The sequence below is a fragment of the Vombatus ursinus genome, unplaced genomic scaffold (genome assembly GCF_900497805.2).
Source record: "Vombatus ursinus unplaced genomic scaffold, bare-nosed wombat genome assembly UNPS02014798.1, whole genome shotgun sequence".
In the NCBI taxonomy this organism is placed as follows: Eukaryota; Metazoa; Chordata; class Mammalia; order Diprotodontia; family Vombatidae; genus Vombatus; species Vombatus ursinus.
In genome coordinates, this window is record NW_020954576.1 from 951,566 (window position 1) to 970,224 (window position 18,659).

Sequence of the window (18,659 nt, forward strand, 5' to 3'; positions counted from 1 at the left end):
GCCACAGGTCGCGTTTCCCTCCTGGGAAGCAGAATCAGAAGATCACAGACTTAGAGCTGGAATTGGACCCCGGAGGTCATTTAGTCCAGGTAAAGAAACTGAGTCACAGAGAGGTTAAAGCCAGGTAGTAAAGGACAGAAATGGGATTTGAACCTTTGCCTACTCATTCCCAATTGAGTACTCATTCTACCATACCTTGCTACGTCTCAGGGAAAGGGGAGCAATAGAGATTAGTAATTGTGGACATCAAGTTCTATTTTATCAAACTCTAAGGCTAGAGGAGACCTCAGAAAACATCCAAGCCTCCTTGAACATCCCTGACCTTGAACGTCAAGGAGAGGAATGTTGAACAGCATAAACCTCTTCATCCCAAATGCAAAGAGGGGGAGTGTCCCACAAACGAGTAAATAACAGGACTGGGGTTCATAGCCCACTCTAGATGCTCTGCAAGTCCAAGGTCCTTTGTGTTTGTATTTTGACTGTTCTATACTACCTCTCCACAGTCACTCCATCAGTCATAGGCCAGCTTTCGGCTTATCTTGCTAAGGCCGTGCCAAGACCCTTGTACTCCTCTCTTTCTGGCTCCCCGCTATGCGTTGTCTAACCCCATTATAATGTAGACTCCTTGAGGGCAGGGACAGTCTGACTTGCTGGTATTTGTACAGCCAGTATTTAGCCCAGTGCCTGCCTGGCACACTGTTACTCTTGTTCAGTTGCTTCAATGGTGTCTCTTTGTGACCCTGCTTGGAGTTTTCTTGGTAAAGATACCGGACTGGTTTGCCATGCCCTTCTCCAGCTCATTTTATAGATGAGGAAACTGAGGCACACAGGGTTAAGTGACTTGCCCAGGGTAACACAGCTAACAAGTATCAGAAGCTGTATTTGAACTCAGTTCTTCCTAACTCCAGGCCCAGAGCTCTATCCACTGCACCACTTGGCTGCCTGACTGCCACTTAGCAGGTGCTTAATAAATGCAGGCTTTTTCTATGGAGCGCCCATGATATCCTAGGCACTGTCTCTGACACCGGTCCTCTTCGGCACTGTTCATAACTACTGAGTATTTACTGTGCTAGAAGATACAGTTCTACCCTGGGAGGAGTGGCTAACCCAGGTCACAGGGCTAAGACAGCATATTTCCAGAAGAGAGTCTCCCTTTCCTTTTACTGTTTAAAACAACTTCCAAGTCACTGAGATAAGCCACGAGGGAGGGAGGCAGCATATTTCCAACACCAGTGGAGCCCAAACCACCCAACTCACTATGAGAAGAGTTCTGAGCTCTCTGGGTCCTGAGCTGCGAGATACCCAGCCCAACCATGAGCCAGAATATTCTCCAGTATCCTGTCACTTGCTGGCAAATATAATAAGCTTTTCCTGTAATTTCTTGGACCGAGTAAATAACAGGATATTAATGGGTTTTTGTTTTTTGTTTCAGGCATGGCACGTATCTGAGAGTATCCATTTAACACACATCTACCGTACGCAGTGCTAGGCACCGAAGAAGATGGCAAGTTTAAATAAATAAAGGTGCCCGCCCTCATGGAGCATATGGTCTAGGAAGAGAATATAATAGCACAAGCACAGATAAGTCTGAAATGCAATTTTATACAAGTGCATTAGAAAGGTGCCAAGCAAAATTCTGTGTAAGGTCTAAGAAGGAAGGTGTCAGTGATGGAGGGAGGGGTCAGAAAAGACTTTCTGAAGGAAACTGCATTTCAGTTGGGCTTTAAAAACTAGGTAAAAGTTCGACAAGCAAACGGGAGCAAAGGGGATATCACGGATATAAGGAACAGTGTAATCAAAAGTACTGAGATCGGTTTACATTGAGGTATAGGGGAGCTAATTATCCAGTTTGGCTAGGAATTAGAAATTGTAGAATCATGTAACATAAAATAAATCAGGAAAGCTGGGGGGAGAGGGGGTGGCACTAGATTATGGAGGATCTTGAATGCCAAGGAAAAAAATCTGGATTTGACCCAGTAATCAGTAAGGCACCATCAAAGATTTTTGAGCAAAGGAGCGTGACGTGACCAGATCTCTAAGGAAGGTTAGCCCACCAGCAGTAAAGAAGGTCAAATCTGGGCACAGGCCGCTAGGCCTATGAGGCAATGGAGGATGAATTGGAAGGATCTTCCAAAAGAATGCCAGCATAGCAATGTTCCAGGGGTGTTACTCACCAACCACTAGCAAAGGCAAGGTCTTCACTGGGCGGCCATCCAGGTAGCAGGTGTAGTTTCCTGAGTCGCTGTAATGCACTGACTTCAGTAGTAGCTTTCCTCCCACCATTTCCCTTTGGCCAAGCTGTGGGCCTATGGGCTTATCATCCAGTTTCCAGTGAATGGTGCCATTAGGCTCCGATTCCCCACCCAGGCAGGTCAGAGTGGCAGGGGCACCAAGCACCTGGCTCAGCTTATCACCTGGCACATCTGTGAAAGGGAGAAGACAGAACCATAGACTCCAGAACTTGGAGGGACCTTTGACATCTGGAGTCCAACCCTTTCGTTCATTCAGCAAACATTTATCAAACCCTTCCTAGGAGTGCTAAGTGTTGGGGATACAGAGACAAAATGTACCATTCCTACCCTCGAGGAGCTTACACTCCAATGGAAGGGATGGGGGACAACATGTACAAACATAAGTAAATTCAAAATATCTACAAAATAAACATGAAGTAATTTTGAGGGAGGGCACACTTGCAATCAGGGGTGAGGCCTGGTAGAGGCACTTGAACTGAGTCTTGAAGGAAGCTAAATATTCTCAAAGAAGATAAGAAAACTGAGGTGGGGAAACTGAGTAGCAGAAAAGGAAAGTGATTGGCCAAAGATCACACAGTTTAGTACCTAGCAGAGGCAGGATTCAAACCCAGGTTCTTTGATTTCAAATCCAAGACTCTTTACATTGTACCACATAACCCACCAGGGTAAAATGAGATGGTTTTGTTATTGCCCTTGTTTGGACATGTTGTTTAGGGCTATTACCAGGGAGCAGAGGGCATTCTTAAGTTTTAGGGGAAATCTACAGAGAAATGGTGGTTTTGGTTGGAACTGGGACCTTGCAGTGCTATAGATAGTACCTGTTTCACAATATAATTGAATGAGGACTATTTGGTGTTGGGAAGACCTGAATTTGAGTCACTAAGTCATTCAACAAACTGTTGTGTGCGAAGCATTGTACTCTATGTTGGAGGCATGAAGATAAATATGTGTATACATGGACAGATATATAATGTAGATAAAGGTATATGAAGATATATATGTGTGTACAGGTATATATGTAGATATGGGTATGTGAAGATATATGTATATACATGTGTGTTCAGATATATATGTAGATATAGGTATATGAAGATATATGAGTATATATATATGTGTGTGTGTACAGATATAGATAGACAGAGGTATATGAAGATATATGTGTATATGTGTGTAGATGTATATGTAGATATACGTATATGAACATATATGTATATATGTGTGGGTAGCTATATATGTAGATGTAGGCATATGAAGATACATCTATATCTTTCTATCTATCAATTTCCAGTATGTGAGCTGCACTCAAAAGAAAAGCGGAACTTCTTGGCACTTGTTTGGGATTAGAATAGGTAGAGCTGGCGTCCCCCTAAATATGGGGGACAGGGTGAACAAAGACACAGGCGATCATAACTCAAGGATGGGGGAAGGAGACTAGTCCCACTTGACTGGTGGGTAAGGCACAGGAAGGGAAATGATGTGAGCTCAGGCTTATAAGGATAGCCTGAAACCAGATTGTGAAGGTCCTTAAATGTTAGAGGTGGGAGTTGATATTCTATTCCAGAGCAAATAGGGAGACCCAGAAAGTTTTTGGAGAGAAGGGGTGACATGATCCTAGCAAAGTTTTAGGAAGATGAGTCAGGACAGATCGAATGAAAATGGGGGCAGAAACAGGGAGTGGCAAGACCTCTTAGGAGTTCCAGCTCTGCCTCTCTCTTGAGGCTCAGTATCCTCAGAGCTCATATTTATTTGGCAACATAGCTCAACTACAAATCCTGGGATGTCATAATTTCTGAAGAACAAATATGACAGGAGACCCATAGGGCAATGGGGTGATGCTCCCTTAGGAAAGGAGGGAGGACAGGAGTGGGTAGCCTACAGCATTCTGCCAATGCTGGTTTGAATGCAAGGTGAGCTGTAAAGAATTTCACCCTGGAAATCCACAGTCAGAAAGGGACGTAGGCCAGTTAGCAAGAGCAAGAAATAATTGATGGAAAGCCTGAGAACTGCATGGCAGTTCATAAAATGATAAAAGACATAAACAAACAAACGAATGAATGAATAAATAAATGGATGAATGGATGGATAAACAAACAAATAAATCATTAAAACAAATAAATAAATAGAAGAAAGAGCTGGAGGAATGCCTCCAGTTTCTGGAAGTCATGGCCCAGAAGCACATAGGATAAAGAGTGGATGGGTTTCAGTCTACACCAATGGAGGAAAGAGAGCCAATTTAAAGAGATCATGGACCCACTGAAAGAATAAAATAAATATGGTTTACAAAGTGTTTTTCTCACCATGACCCTATCAGGAATTTAGAGCAAGGATGCCAGTCCCATGATGCCCGCACTACCTGCCTTGTGGGGTAATTGTGAGAATCAAATAGAGCATCAATTTAGGCAGCTATGTGGTACAAGTGATAGAGCACTGGACCTCAGACCTCAAATCAGGATAACCTGAGTTCAAATCCTGCCTGAGACACTTCCTAGCTGTGTGACTATGGGTAATTTAATAGCTATTTGCCTCAGTTTCCTCATCTGTAAAATGGAGATAATAATATCTCCAAAGTTGTTGTTAGGATAAAAGGAGATAGATATATTTGTAAAATACTTTATAAACCTCGAAACACTATACACCTGACAGTTATTACTAATATTATTCACTGGAAGCAACCTCAGAAGTTACTAGTCTAATTCCATTTGTTCTAGAGAGAGGGGCAGAGACTTGTCCGAGGTTATACCTCCCTTTCTGATTGTGCATTTTCTAAGTAACATCTCTTTTGCCTCACTTTGCACTCACACCATCACTGACCATAGACTGCAAGCTGTCTACTGACCCTCAAAAAAAAAAAATCGGAAACATTGTTATCCCAATACAAGATCTTGGACTACTGGGAGGCCCCTATAAAACCTAAACTATGATTTTAGAATTACTGCTTGAGGGAGGGTCTGAGGACAAGATTGGGCTCATGAGACTAGAGGACCTTTGGATCTGATGGGTGTTTTTCACATGTCTAAACTAGATTGGAATACCTGGACTGAAGACCCCTCAGGACTCTCCCATGTGCCAAGCATCCCCATGGCTCCTCCTGGCAACTCAGGACAGACTCCAGATCATGTCCTGTCTTCTCCTCTTGACCCCAGTTTTCTCCCTCCCTTCCTCCCTCCCTCCCTTCCTTCCTTCCTTTCTTTTCCTTCCTTCCTTCCTTTTTTCCTTCCTTTCTTCCTTCCTCCCTCCCTCCCTTCCTTCCTTCTTTCTTTCCTTCCTTCCTTTTCTTTATCTTCCTATCTTTGTCTATCTATCCCCCCTCCATTTTATCTTTGGGTCAGCTAATATTATTATTCTACGGTACTGAGGCTGTCCCTAACTCTCATTGACCAAAAGGTGCTGACTTTTCACATCCTTGGACCTCAGCCTGTACCTTGGCCTCGAGTCATGTGAAGGATCTGTGTTTACTCTCAACACTGACCTGCCGGCATCTCTGCAGAAAGCTCTGTCCTTTAACAGTGGCTGTTATCTAGCACTTTGGGGCTGCCCTTCCATGCCTTCAGAACTGGAGTGTCAAACAGCTTTGACACCAAGAAGCCAAAAACTGTCTCAGAATAGGGAACATGCTCTCTAACTGAATTCCGGGTGGAGACCAGCAGTCCTGGAGACAAGTTCTGCATTCAATGAGAGACAGAGCTGGAAGTATCAGAGATACAATGGAGGGAGACCTTGAGTCTGCCTTGCAGTTGAATAACTTTTTGGAGTCTCTTTTCCCCTTCACTCTACTGCCAATTTTACTCTTAAGAGTAATAACTCACATTTCAATTGTGCACTAAGATTTTTCTTTTTCCCTTTTCCCCTTTTCCCTTTTTTCCTTTTTAAATTTTTTTTCTCAATTACATGTAAACAAAAATTTTTAAAGTTTGTTTTTTTTTAAATTTCGAATTCCAAATTTTCTCCCTCCTTCCTTCCCTCCCTCTCCTCCCCCTTCCTTGAAAAGGCAAGCAACTTGACACAGATCAGATGCACTCATGCAAAACACATTTCCATATCAGCAATGTTATAAAAGAAAATGCAGATAAAAAAATGCACAAAGATTTTTCAAAGGACCATCCTCATAAATAGTGCAGCAAGAAACAATTCTTACCACTACCCCCATCCATTTTACAGAGAAGAACACTGAGGCACAAAGAGGTGGAGGGACCTTCCCATGGTGACACTACTGGCAAGCATTAAACCCAAAACTCTGCCTCCAAGTCTAGATCTCTTTCCATTGTGCCACTCTTATTAGTTGAAAAAGCCTTTCACTGAGAAGACTTGGATTCTGGTCACCAATTGACTGGGTGAGTCCAAGCAAATTTCTTAAATGTCTCTGTGCTTTCATCTCCCCCTCTCTGCCACCTACTCCCTGTTTGACCTTGAGTAGGTCGTTCTACTTCCCTGGGCCTCAGTTTCCTTATCTGTAAAATAAGAAGGCCTGATTAGATGAGTTCTAGGGTCTCTTCCAAGTCTTTCCTCCTGGGGTTCCGTGATGATAAATACAAGAATCATGCCTGGAAAAACCTTGGGAAAACCTTGTCTTGACCTGCCGCAGCTCCCTACAGACCCCCAGGCCTTACCATCTGCGCTACTCCTGAACCCCTAAGGCCCACCAGAACCTTCCTTCTTCCTAACAACTCTATTGTCTCCTCCTGTTAGAATGTGAGCTCCTTGAGAGAAGGGATTCTTTCTTTCCTATTTGAACCCCCTATTTGAATCACTTAGTAAAGTACTTTGCATGTAGTACACAGTTAATAAATACTTCTTCTTTCAAACATTCATCGAAAAGCTCTGTAGCCCTTCTTTCTTCCTCCATGGTAAGGCATTTATATAGTGCCTTGCTATGGGCTAGGCACTGAGCTAAGGACTTTTTGCAAATATTACCTCATTTGATCCTAAAAAAACAACCCTGCAAGGTAGGTGTTAGGATTATCTTCATTTTGCAGTTGAAGAAACTGGGACAGATAGAGGTTAAGTGACTTGCCCAGGGTCACACAGCTATTAAGTGTCTGAGGCCACGTTTGAACTCAGGTCTTCCCTGACTCCAGGCCCAGTGTTCCATCCATTAAACCACCATCTGCCTCTACATGTGATAGTTCAGAAGGTGAAAGACCAGGGAACATGGGTAATCAAAATTCTCCAGTACAAATAATGCTTGTGAATCCTTTGCCAGCTCAGATTTGACCTTCCGCACTAGCAACTCTCTCTATGCTACAACTCAACAGAGATTACCTGGAGGCCTCTGGTTTGCTCTGCAGGACTATCCATCCTCTAGACAGAGTAATTTAAAGATAGAATTTCTCAAGCCTAGTTGTCAGTAAATTGGAACTCAGACTGTTGATCTTTCCATCTGTCCACGTTTTCTCTGCTCCTTCATCTTTTGTCCGGGCCAGGCCCTCCCAGAGACTGGCCCCTACAGAAAGGGAGGGGAAGTATGTGTCAATATTTGCCTAAGAGGTCGGGAGAATGCTTCAGCAATCCTCCCTTCGCTACTCTTTCCAGCATACTCAGCACTGGAGACCTGGTTCTGGGATGCCCAGTGACTTCTGTTTGCTGTCCCCACAATCACCACCTCCACCCTGTGCTGGGGGAGGGGAAGCCTGGAGGTGTGGAGAGACATTCATCTTTCTAAACTTATCCTGGCACTTGGATGTGTAGAAGGGAGGAGACAGGGCTGGGAGAAGGGTGAATGATTCTCTTCATTCTGACTATGAACAAATTGGTGTCCAGGACTGTTGAGTCAACAACTCCACCAGTCTGGAGCTGGAGTCCCGCCTTCTTCTACGGAGCAAAATGTTCAGACTCTCTTAGAGACAGTTTGTTTATGCTCCAAGCTCCCCTTTCCACACACTAGACTCCAGCCCAAGTACTGACACAGCTTTTCGGTTTTCTCCATCTGGGTCCAGCTCCCAATATGGCTACCTATTCCCTGTGTGGCCTTGGGCAAGTCACTTTATGTCTCTTTGCCTCTGTTTCCTCTAAAATGAGGGTTTGGACTTAGTAACTTCTAAGATTCCTTCCAATTCTTCAGTCTGTACCAGTTGCCATATTCTTTCACGCGCCTACTTGACCTTAAACTCCAGGAGGGTGAAAACTGTCTTAACTAAACTTTGCCCCTCCCCAAACCCCTAGCACGGCACTTTATTCAGTTGTCACTCAAGAAATATTTGCTAAATTTTGAATTTGTTGAATCTCAAAGTTGGAAGGGACTCTAGGAATCATCTAATTGACTTCCTGTCATCACCCTCAGCATGAGTGGCTTGGAGGGGGAGGGAAGACGGGGTTTGGGGAAAGGTGGTGTCACATCCTGTCCCCGTCATGCCAGGATTGGGTCAGGACCTGAGGAGAGGGAACCTTTCACCTTGGGATTCTGAGGGGAACTTCCAAGTCAAAGAGAATAAAGATAAGAAAGATGGTGTGTCTGTGTGTGCATGTGTGTGATGCATGAGCATTGGTGGGGAAGGGCTGAGATGGGCAATCAAAAGATAGTCATTTCTCTGTGTAGTGACCCTTCACCCCATTAAATCTTCTTTCCTTCCCTTATCAGCCTAATTGCTTACCGACTGAATAGAATCGGGCTCCTCAAATTACCATGCTTATTCTTTATATTTTGACATGCTTTGTCCCTCCAGGAGAATGTCAGCTCCTTCAGGGCAGAGACTGGTTTTCTTCTGATGTTCCCTAGACCCAGTACAATTCTGTGCATGAAGACGGCACTCAATAAACTCTCATTGGATGGGACTGCGCTGATAGGAAAATGTAAATTCTTAACCTGGTATTAGACCTCAGTGTCTCTCTCCGCCCACATCAGTGTTGCCTCTCTTAGACTGTGGACTCCCAGAGGGCAGAGAGCATGCTTGTTTACATGCATATTATACATCACATCCAAGACAGGTATTTAATCGATGCCTTTAGAAACCACGGGAGTCACGGCAGGGCCATCTCATGATCTCTAATTCTAAGAAGGTTTGGCTGTGGCCCAGCTCTGACACATAACAATGACTGGATTCCTCAAGCTCTCTAGGGAAGGACGTTTCCACCACCTCCCTGGGTTTTCCCTGGAGGAAAAAGGAAACCAGTGCTTCACCCATGGCTCTGAGGAACTTAGACAGAATCCCTGGAAATCAGGGCAACGATGCCCCCCACATTTTGTGGCTGAAGCCGCTAGAATCCCAGCTCTCAAGAGGGGCAGTGTTCACCTGAGCCAAGTTATAGATGTCCCACATTCTTTGGATTTCATAGTGATGGCCAGCGAATTGCAGTAAGCCCTGACCTTCCCCATTCCTGGCTTCTGGTTGTGGGTTTTTGAAATAGCTGGGAGTAGGAGTGGGGGAAGAGGGGTGTGGTGGGGCGTGGAGGCAATACTCCTCCAGTCGTTTTTTTCTCCCTCTCTCTCTTCAAGTAAACTTGTAAACGTCAAAATCAGAGGAAAACATGAACGCACAAACACTATTTCCCAACTCTCTCGCAGACTGCTTGTGCTCCGTGCCAGCAAAAACAGACCTCTGATTCCCAGTCTCGTTTATGTAAGAGGCTAGCTGGGCCAAAGCAAGAGAATTAGCTTGCGGCTGCTAATCCCAGCAGCCCCTTGGTCTGGAGCAGGAGCTTACAGGTCATGGGTTGGACCACCCCAATGGCTTCAGAGCTTCCTGCAACCTCACCCTCCCATTCTCTCGGGTTGTAGCTGGAAAGGGTTTGGAAGGTGGTCAAAGAGGAGGCAAGGAAGAGTTTTGTTTCAGGAAGAGAACCTTTGATCAGAAAGGAGTTGGGTGCCAAGAACAGAAGCCTCCAGCAGCTGGAGAGGTAGGGGGGGAAAGGAAGCTTCATATCCTAGACCTCAAACCTCACACAGCACTTTGTTTGCCCCTCTCTAATGCACTTATCTTGCCTTAATTTGTATTATAATTATTCCTATATGTGCCAGGTGGCGTAATGGTTAGAACATAGGACTTGGAGTCAGGAAGACCTGAGTTCAAACATTACCTCTGACACTTACCAGTTGGCTGAGCCTTGGCAAGTCACTTAATCTCTCTTCACTTCAGTTTCCTCATCTGAGGATAACATTTATGTTGTTGGGGTTGTCGTAGAGATAAAATGGCATAATACAGGGTGTCCCCAAAGGCTTAGTGCTGTTTTAAGCTTTGTTGTTGTTCAGTCACGAATGACTCTTTCTGACCCCATTTTGGGTTTTCTTGGCAGACACTTGGAGCGGTTCGCCACTTCCTTCCCCAGCTCATTTTACAGTTGAGGAAACTGAGGCAAACAGGGGTCAGTGACTTGCCCTGGGTCACACAGTTATTAAGCGTCTGAGGCCAGATTTGAACTCATGAAGATGAATCTCCTTGACTCTAGGCATAGCACTCTATTCACCGCACTACCTAGCTGCCCATGTTTTGAGCTAGAAAATCTTAAATCTGCACTAAGATATATGTGAAGAGTGTCACACACCTTAAAGTTAAAGAAGCTGGCTGTTCCTTCTAGAAGGTAAGCTCTGCTAGGGCAGGGATGATGCTGGAGCTCAACTGTATATACTATAGGTCCTTAATCAATGAATGGTAAATTTGTAGAATTAAATTTAGGCCTCCTTACCCAGCAGCCTGAGCAGAATTAAAGAACCATAGAATGTAAAATGTAAAAGCCTGAAAGGGAACTCTGATAACTCCTCATTTCACAGATGAAAAAAGTAAGGCCAGACAGGTTCCCTAAGGATTTGTGCAAGGTCATATGAGTTGAAACCAGGACTCAGATTCCAAATACGATGCTTCTAGGTCTAGCTGTCTGGGCTGTGAAAGGAAGAGTTTGAATTTCCTCTCACAAGACCAGGTTAACAGAGGGAGACATTCAGGGTGATTCTCTCCAACCCTGTTGCCCTGAAGGGGCCCAGCCCTCAATTCCTGCCTCCCCTTTTTCTCCTCACTTGCCCATTCCCAGCTCCAGCTCTTTATTGTCCTCCTCCTTAGGGTTATATAACAGACCTCATCTTCCCATTTCCTCTTCTCCTCCCTCTTGTTACCACACCTCTCCGACCGGTCCTATAGAAGTTGCAGGAAGCTCCAGCGGAACCCTGAGGTGTGAGGGGTGAGGGGAGGCAGATGACTGCTCAGCTCTGCCTCACTTAAATCCAATTCACAAGCAAGTCAAGACATCACCCTTGTAATGTCATGGGTCCTCTTCGAGAAGCCAGGATGACAAGCAACAACAAGGTCTTCCCAGGCCGTCGTAGCCCTGCCATGAGTCTTCTAACTTTTCTCTTTCTGTTTCCTAAGGCACAGAACTGACTGGTCACTCCCTTTGTCAATAGCCTCTAGTGGTTCTGGTTCCCTATTACCTCTAGGATAAGCTACAAATTCCTCTGTTTGACCTTTAAAAGTCCTCAACGCCTGGCTCCAACTTACATATCCAGATTTATGTTATACAGGCACATACACACACACACACACACATATCCTCTTCATTAAACCCACTTCTTGCTATTCATTCCATCTCCTGCCTTAATGCCTTATATAGGCTGTCATGCCTAGAATGCACCTCCTCCTCATCTCTACCCCTTACAATTTTGTTGTTTTTGGGTAGTTTCAGTCACGTCTAACTCTTTGTGACCCCATTTGGGGTTTTCTTGACAGAGATACCTGAGTGGTTTGCCATTTTTTTCCTAGCTCATTTTACAGATGAGGAAACTGAGGCAAACAGGGTTAAGCGACTTGCCCAGAACCACACAGTAAGTGTCTGAGCCTGGATTTGAACTCAGAAGGATGAGTCTTCCTGACTCCAAGCCTGGCACTCTATCCACTGCTCCCCTAAGGGGGCAGTTAGGCGGCGCAGTCGATAGAGCCCCGAGCCTGGAGTCAGGAAAGCCTGAGTTCAAATTCAGTCTCAGACACTTCTTAGCTGTGTGACCCTGGGCAAGTCATTTCACTCTGTTTGCCTCAGTTTCCTCATCTGTAAAATGAACTGGAGAAGGAAATAGCAAACCACTCTGGTATCTCTGCCAAGAAAACCCCAAATAGGGTCACTAAGAGTCAGACACAACTGAAACGACTGCACATCACCTGCTTCAGGATGAGCTTACAATCTCTAGTTTCCTTCAAAGCTCACTTTGTGTGCCATCTCCTACAGGAAGCCTCCACCTTCTCCCCGACACCTCCACTGTTAATGCCTCCCACACCCCTGAAATTATCTCGTACTGACTTTGCATTTCTCTTGGGCCTTTTTTGCACACTTATTTCAGCATATTGAACATAAGCTCCTTGGGGAAAAGGATGAAAAGAAATTTCTTTTTTTCTTTGTATCCCCATCACCTACTACAGTGTCTGGCATGTAGGAGGGACTCTAAAGAAATGTCTGTTGATTGATTGACTGATGAATTGATTGTACTTATTCCCTCCCCAAGGCATCATAAATGTCAGTCTCCAGATTTCTCCTTTTCTTTCACTTCTCCCCACTTCCATTCCCAGCTATTGATGAAGAGAGATGCCCAGAATGGTGGAAGTAACATTATTCTGGTCAAGAAACAAGCATTCAAGTTCAGGCTCAGCTACTAAGTAGCCATGTGACCTTCTGCAAGTCATTTAACTTCTCTGGGATTCGTTATCCTCATCTGTAAAATGAGAAGGTTGGATTAGATGACATCCTAGGTTCTTAACCTTTGAGGCAGCTAGGTGGGTCAGCGGTTAGAGCACTGGGTCTGGAGTCAGGAGGACCTGAGTTCAAATCTAGCCTCAGACACTTACTAGCTATATGACCCTGGGCTAGTCTCTTAACCTCTGTTTGCCTTAATCCACTCCAGTATCTTTGCCAAGAAAACCTCATGAAAAAAAAATTTTTTAATCAAAAAAAAGGAAATCCTCATGGACAGTATTGTCATGCGATGGGCCACGGGGTCACGAAGAGTTGGACACAACTGAACAACAACATTCCTAACAGGTTTATTCAATGTTCTTTTGCTCACAGTAGGTATTTAATAAGTATTTGTGAAGTGTTTAATAGTAGGAAAACATTCTGTAATGAAAAAGGCACTAGATTTAGAGTTCAAAGACCAGTATTTAAATTCCAATCCTGCCATTTGCTAGTGGTATGACCTTAGGCAAGTTGTTGCCTTTCTCAGTGCCTCAGTTTCCTCAACAGTAAAATGAGAGGGTTGAACTAGATAATTTCTAAGTTTCCTTCCACCTTTAAATCCTATGAGCAGATAGCAAAAGATTCTTCCATGGATGAGAACCAAAAACCTAGCTCTGAAACTGTGCCCTAACATCTTCCAAGAACCAGGTTCACATTTACCTAACCAAACCCCACTCAGATAATGAAATCCCTGCTCCAAGGCACCCTGGCTGCTTCTCCATTAATCATATGCTTGTGCCTCTGGAACATCCTCCAGCTTGTACGGATAAATATTTATCTTGGCTCCATGGTGCTTGTTTGGTCTGTCCAATAAATTATAAACTGCTTGAAGACAGAGATAGTGGCTCCTTTAAGCTCCACAGAAGTCAACCTAGAGATAGTGACTCAGAAGCTTTGAGAGTCAGATAATTCCAATTTATTTCTGGTTCCTCAAATTTTAATGCCCACCCCCACTTCCACTCCAAAATTTTAGAGATTCAGTATCAGGCACATTGGGACCAGATACAGGAACAGGCAGAGTTTTCTAAATTAGGGGAAAGAGGGAGGAGAGGGACACAATTGCTGGCCCTTCCCAGTATCCCAAGCAGCTAGAGAACAGCAGCCTTTGAAAGGAAGCCAAGGGAGGGGTCTTTGAGGAAGAGGCAGTAAGGTGTGTCCTCAGGAGACCTGAGTTTGAAATTTGGCTCAACACTTTACTGTGTGATAGAAGGCAAATACTTTAGCACATAGAAGCTCAGAGTTGGAAGAGAACTGTGTCAAGTCTCTGCCTCTCTACTGCCAAACTGGTATTCCTAAAACACAGGTTTGAACTCATCACTCCCCTGCTCAAGAAACTCTCTTGGCTCCCTGTTGTCACCAGGATTAAATACATCTCTGCCTGTTCAGCATTTAAAGCCTTTACTGCTTCTACCTACCTTCCCAGGATTATTACACATTACTTGCCTTCATCCATTCTATATTCCAGCTACACTGAACTATTTTCTGCTCCCTGTTCATGATATTTCATTTCCCATCTCACTGGAATGCACTCTCCTCCCCTCCACCTCATAAAATCCTTAGCTTCCTTTAAAGCTCAACCCAAGCGGTATCTTCTGTCAGAGACCTACCTTGATTCTCCCACCCCCCGCTGTTAGTACTCTCTCCCCCAAATTACAACATAATTTATTTTGTAGATACTTTGTACTAACTTATTGATGCATGTGTTGTTTTCCCCAATAGAATATAAGCCCTTTGAGGACAGGAACTGTTTCTTTTTGGGTTCCATCCATTCTTTGTTTGAAGGCTTACAGTGACAAGAGAGCACTACATCCTAAGGGAGGCCATTCCACTTTACAACAGCTCTCATTCTTAGAAAACTTTCCCTTACATGAAACCTCAGTTTTATTCTTTGTAAGTTCCACCCATTATGTCTAGTTCTGTTCAAAAAGGGAGAGTGCAACAAGTCTACTATCTTTGCTTTTGAACACTTGGAGAAAATGATCATGTAGCTCCCAAGTCTTCTCCTCTTCAAACTGAAGATATCTAATTTTTTCATCAATCCTCATATGGCATGATCTTAAAGCCCTCCCCCATCCTGGTTGTCTTCCTCTGAGCTGTTTCCTATTAATCAATACCACTCCTCAAAGAACTCCAATCAACACAGCAGCCAACCATAGTTCCAGAGGATGCAAGATGAAACATGCTACTGCCTGCTGATAGAGAAGTGAAGGACTCAGAGTACAGATTGAGGTATATACATATACATATATACACATATACACACACATATACACGCAGGGAGAGACAGAGAGAGAGAGAAAGAGAGAGAGAGAGGGAGAGAGAGAGAGCAGCTAGGTGGTACAATGGATAGAGCAATAGAGCACTGGACCTGGAGTCAAGAAGACTCATCTTCACGAGTTCAAGTCTGGCCTCCAACACTTTCTAGCTATGGGACCCCGGGCAAATCACTTAATCCTGTTTGCCTCAGTTTCCTCACCTGTCAAATGACCTGGAGAAGGAAATGGCAAACCACTCCAGTGTCTTTGCAAAGAAAACCACAGATGGGGTCACAAAGAGTCTGACATGACTGAACAACAAAAGGTAGATGACATTTATGTTATTCTCCTGATCTAATCTGGTAATTCTGTCAAAATAGGAAATAAAGTTACTCAGTCAAGCAAGCAACAAGCATTTATTAAGCACCTACTATATGCTAGGCACTGTGCTAAGTCCTAGAGATTCAAAGACAACCAATGAAATGATCCTTATATAGCCTGGCATGGCCTCTTTTTTTTTATTTTTAAAAACACAATTTTAAAACTATGTCCCAAAAGCTATTAAACCATACATAGTCTTTGTTTTTTTGTGAGCCAATTAGGGTTGAGTGCCTTGCCCAGGGTCACACAGCTAGTGAGTATTATGTGTGTGAGGCCAGATTTGAACTCAGGTCCTCCTGAATCCAGGGCCGGTGCTCTATCCACTGTGCCACCTAGCTGCCCCGAGTGTATATACTCTTTGAACCAGTGATACCACTACTAGGTCTATACTCCAAAGAGATCAAAGGAAAAGGAAAAGTATTCATATGTAGAAAAATATTTATAGTATCTCTTTCTGTGTGGTGGCAAAGAATTAGAAACTGAATGGCTGACATCAATTGGGGAATGGCTGAACAAGTTTTGGTATGTAAGTGTCATAGAATTCCATGATGCTCTAAGAAATGATGAAGGGGATGGTTTCAGAGAAAACTGGGAAGATTTTCATGAACTGATGCACAGCAAAGTAAGCAAACCCAGAACAGTTTGCAAAATAATATTATAAAGACAAGTCTTGAAAGTCTTGAAAGACTTAAAAGCTCTGATCAGCGCAATGGCCAACCACAATTCCAGAAGAGTCATGATGAAACATGCCACCCTCCTCCTTACAGAGAGATTATGGATTCAGTACAGATTGAGACATATTTTGAGGGGCATTGTCAATGAGGGAATTTGTTTTGCTTGGCTATACATATTTGTAACAGGAATTTTGTTTTTCTTTCTTTAAAAATTTAAAAATACAGTTTAAAAATGCCTCTTGTCCTTATATCTAGTCATTTCTGAGAAAAGACTCTACATCCTCTCCAAAGTTTCCATGTAACAGAGAAAACAATTAAACAAAACACCTGAAGCAGTGACCATATCTGACATTCTATGCAACATTGTGACCTTATTGTCCTCCTACATCTCTGGTTTGAGAAAAGAAAAACATTTCATCCCCTGTTCTCGAAGATTATTAATGATTTTTCAGAGTTTGGCTCAAGAGTTCAGTTTTCTTTCAGAAGTCTTTTTGTTTACTTTGTTGTAGTTCGTTGCGTGTATTTCATTCTGCACTAGTTTGTGCGAATCTTCCCATGTTTCTCTGAATTCCTCTTATTATTGTGCATTTCTTAGTGCACAATAATATTGCATTGCATTCATATGGCATGACCTGATCTTGATTTCATCACAGAGTCTATTTCTCTTCATTTTCTAAATGTTCACTAACCATCTCTTTAAAAATACATTTTATAATTTTGCCTGGAATCCAAGTTAAGCTCACTGGCCTATGTAGTTTATAGACTTTATTTTCTTCCCTTTTTGGAAAACTAAGATATTTCACTTACCTAATCCTGAGACAACTTTATTCTCCACAGTCTTTCAAAGATCCCTGACAGTGGCTCAGCAAACACATTTGCCACTTCTTTCAGTAATCATAATAATTATTATTAATATTATATTGTCATGTATTGCTATTTATAATAACTATTATTATTCATATAATACTTTAACATTGCAAAGTATTTCACATGAGTTCTCTTATATGATTTTCTGCATAACAACCCTGTGAGGTAGATGCTATTATTACCTCCATCTTACAGATTAGGAAACTAAAACACATAGAGGTTAAATGACTTGCCCAGGGTCACACAGCTAATAAGTATCTGAGGCAGGACTGGAGCTCAAGTCTTTCTGTCTCCAAGTCTAGCACTTTCTCCCCTCTGCCACATAACTGCCTTAGTACTGAAGGATCATCTGGGTCTGGTAACTTAAACTCATCAAGGGTATCCAGATCCCCTCTTTCTATCACCCTTCTTTTCTTGGCTCTCAGCTCTCTATCAGCCACTTTTTGTTTTGTCCTTTCCAGTACAAAGATTACTCTCCATTAGCAGACAAAAATTGGTGGGTTAGGTGGTTGTTGTTAAAGAGGATAAAAATGACATCACTATGTTGGGGTCAAGGTACAACGTGTCTGACTCTGGCTGATTAGAACGATATGAGCTCAGAAGGCTCTACCACAGGTCAGGCACGAAGAGTCTAAATGAACATTTGGAGTGGAGATGGCTCTAAATTTGAGCATCTCACATTTCTTTTGAGCTACTGCAGCAGAGAAAATAGAAGGAAAATAAAGGACTGAGCAGCTTCATCACGTCTTCCATTATCTTCATTCCATTCACAGTAGTCCTGTTCCTTCTTTGATCTTCCTCTCATCCCCAACATGGCTAAAATTATATATACATATATGTGTGTGTGTGTATATATATATACAAACATATATATAAATACATACATACACATATATATACACATACATATATATTTGTCCTTAGCTTAACTGGCCAGCCTCTGCCTATTCTGAGCATTTGTTTTCTTAATACTATTCTTACAGTACAGGAACAATAATAATACCTGCACCACCCACCTCACAGCGTTATGAGCAAAGACCTTTGTAAATTTCAATGTGCTTTGTAAATATGAGGTTTTATAGGAAAGAGGGACAAAGCAGGGAGGGGTGGTAGAGCTTTGAAATAAAATGGGGAACACAGGGCTATTCAGTGGATGCAGGGAAGCAGCTGAAAAGGGAGGGGTCAACAGAGCAGAGAAAAATGCTAAAAAAAAAAAAATCACTCAATCCAGAGCTTAAAGTTGGAATAGAGGACACAGAATATCAAAGCTGGAAGGGACCTTAGACATCACATTGGCCAACCATTTCATTTTACAGATTTTACAGATAAAGAAACTGAGTCCCAGGAAGGTAATAGGGTCATGGGCTCATAGAATGACAGACGGAAGGGAGCTTGGAGGTCACCTTGGCCAACCCCACCATTTTAAAGTTGAGGAATCTGAGGACTTGCCTGAGATCATAAAGTGGCTGAGCCAGCATTCGAACCCGGGGGCTCTGATTCCAAAGCCAGCATTCTTTCCTCATAGTCATACCACAGGAAAGTGCCAAGATCACACAATTAGTTAGCGGCAAATTTGGAACTAGACA

General features: G+C 43.2%; 1 protein-coding gene across 2 annotated transcripts in view; it reads right to left on the reverse strand.

Moving 5' to 3' along the window:
• The window catches only part of LOC114049655 (interleukin-6 receptor subunit alpha-like), a 63,546-nt gene that overhangs the window by 34,385 nt on the left and 10,502 nt on the right, over positions 1–18,659 (reverse strand). Inside the window, exon 2 of one of the 2 annotated variants that reach the window (XM_027870934.1) lies at positions 2,175–2,423. The exons of the other annotated variant lie outside the window; for it this stretch is intronic. Within the exon in view, the coding sequence (XP_027726735.1) occupies positions 2,175–2,423 (249 nt within the window). The remainder of the gene's footprint in view (positions 1–2,174; positions 2,424–18,659) is intronic. 2 annotated transcript variants of the gene reach the window in all.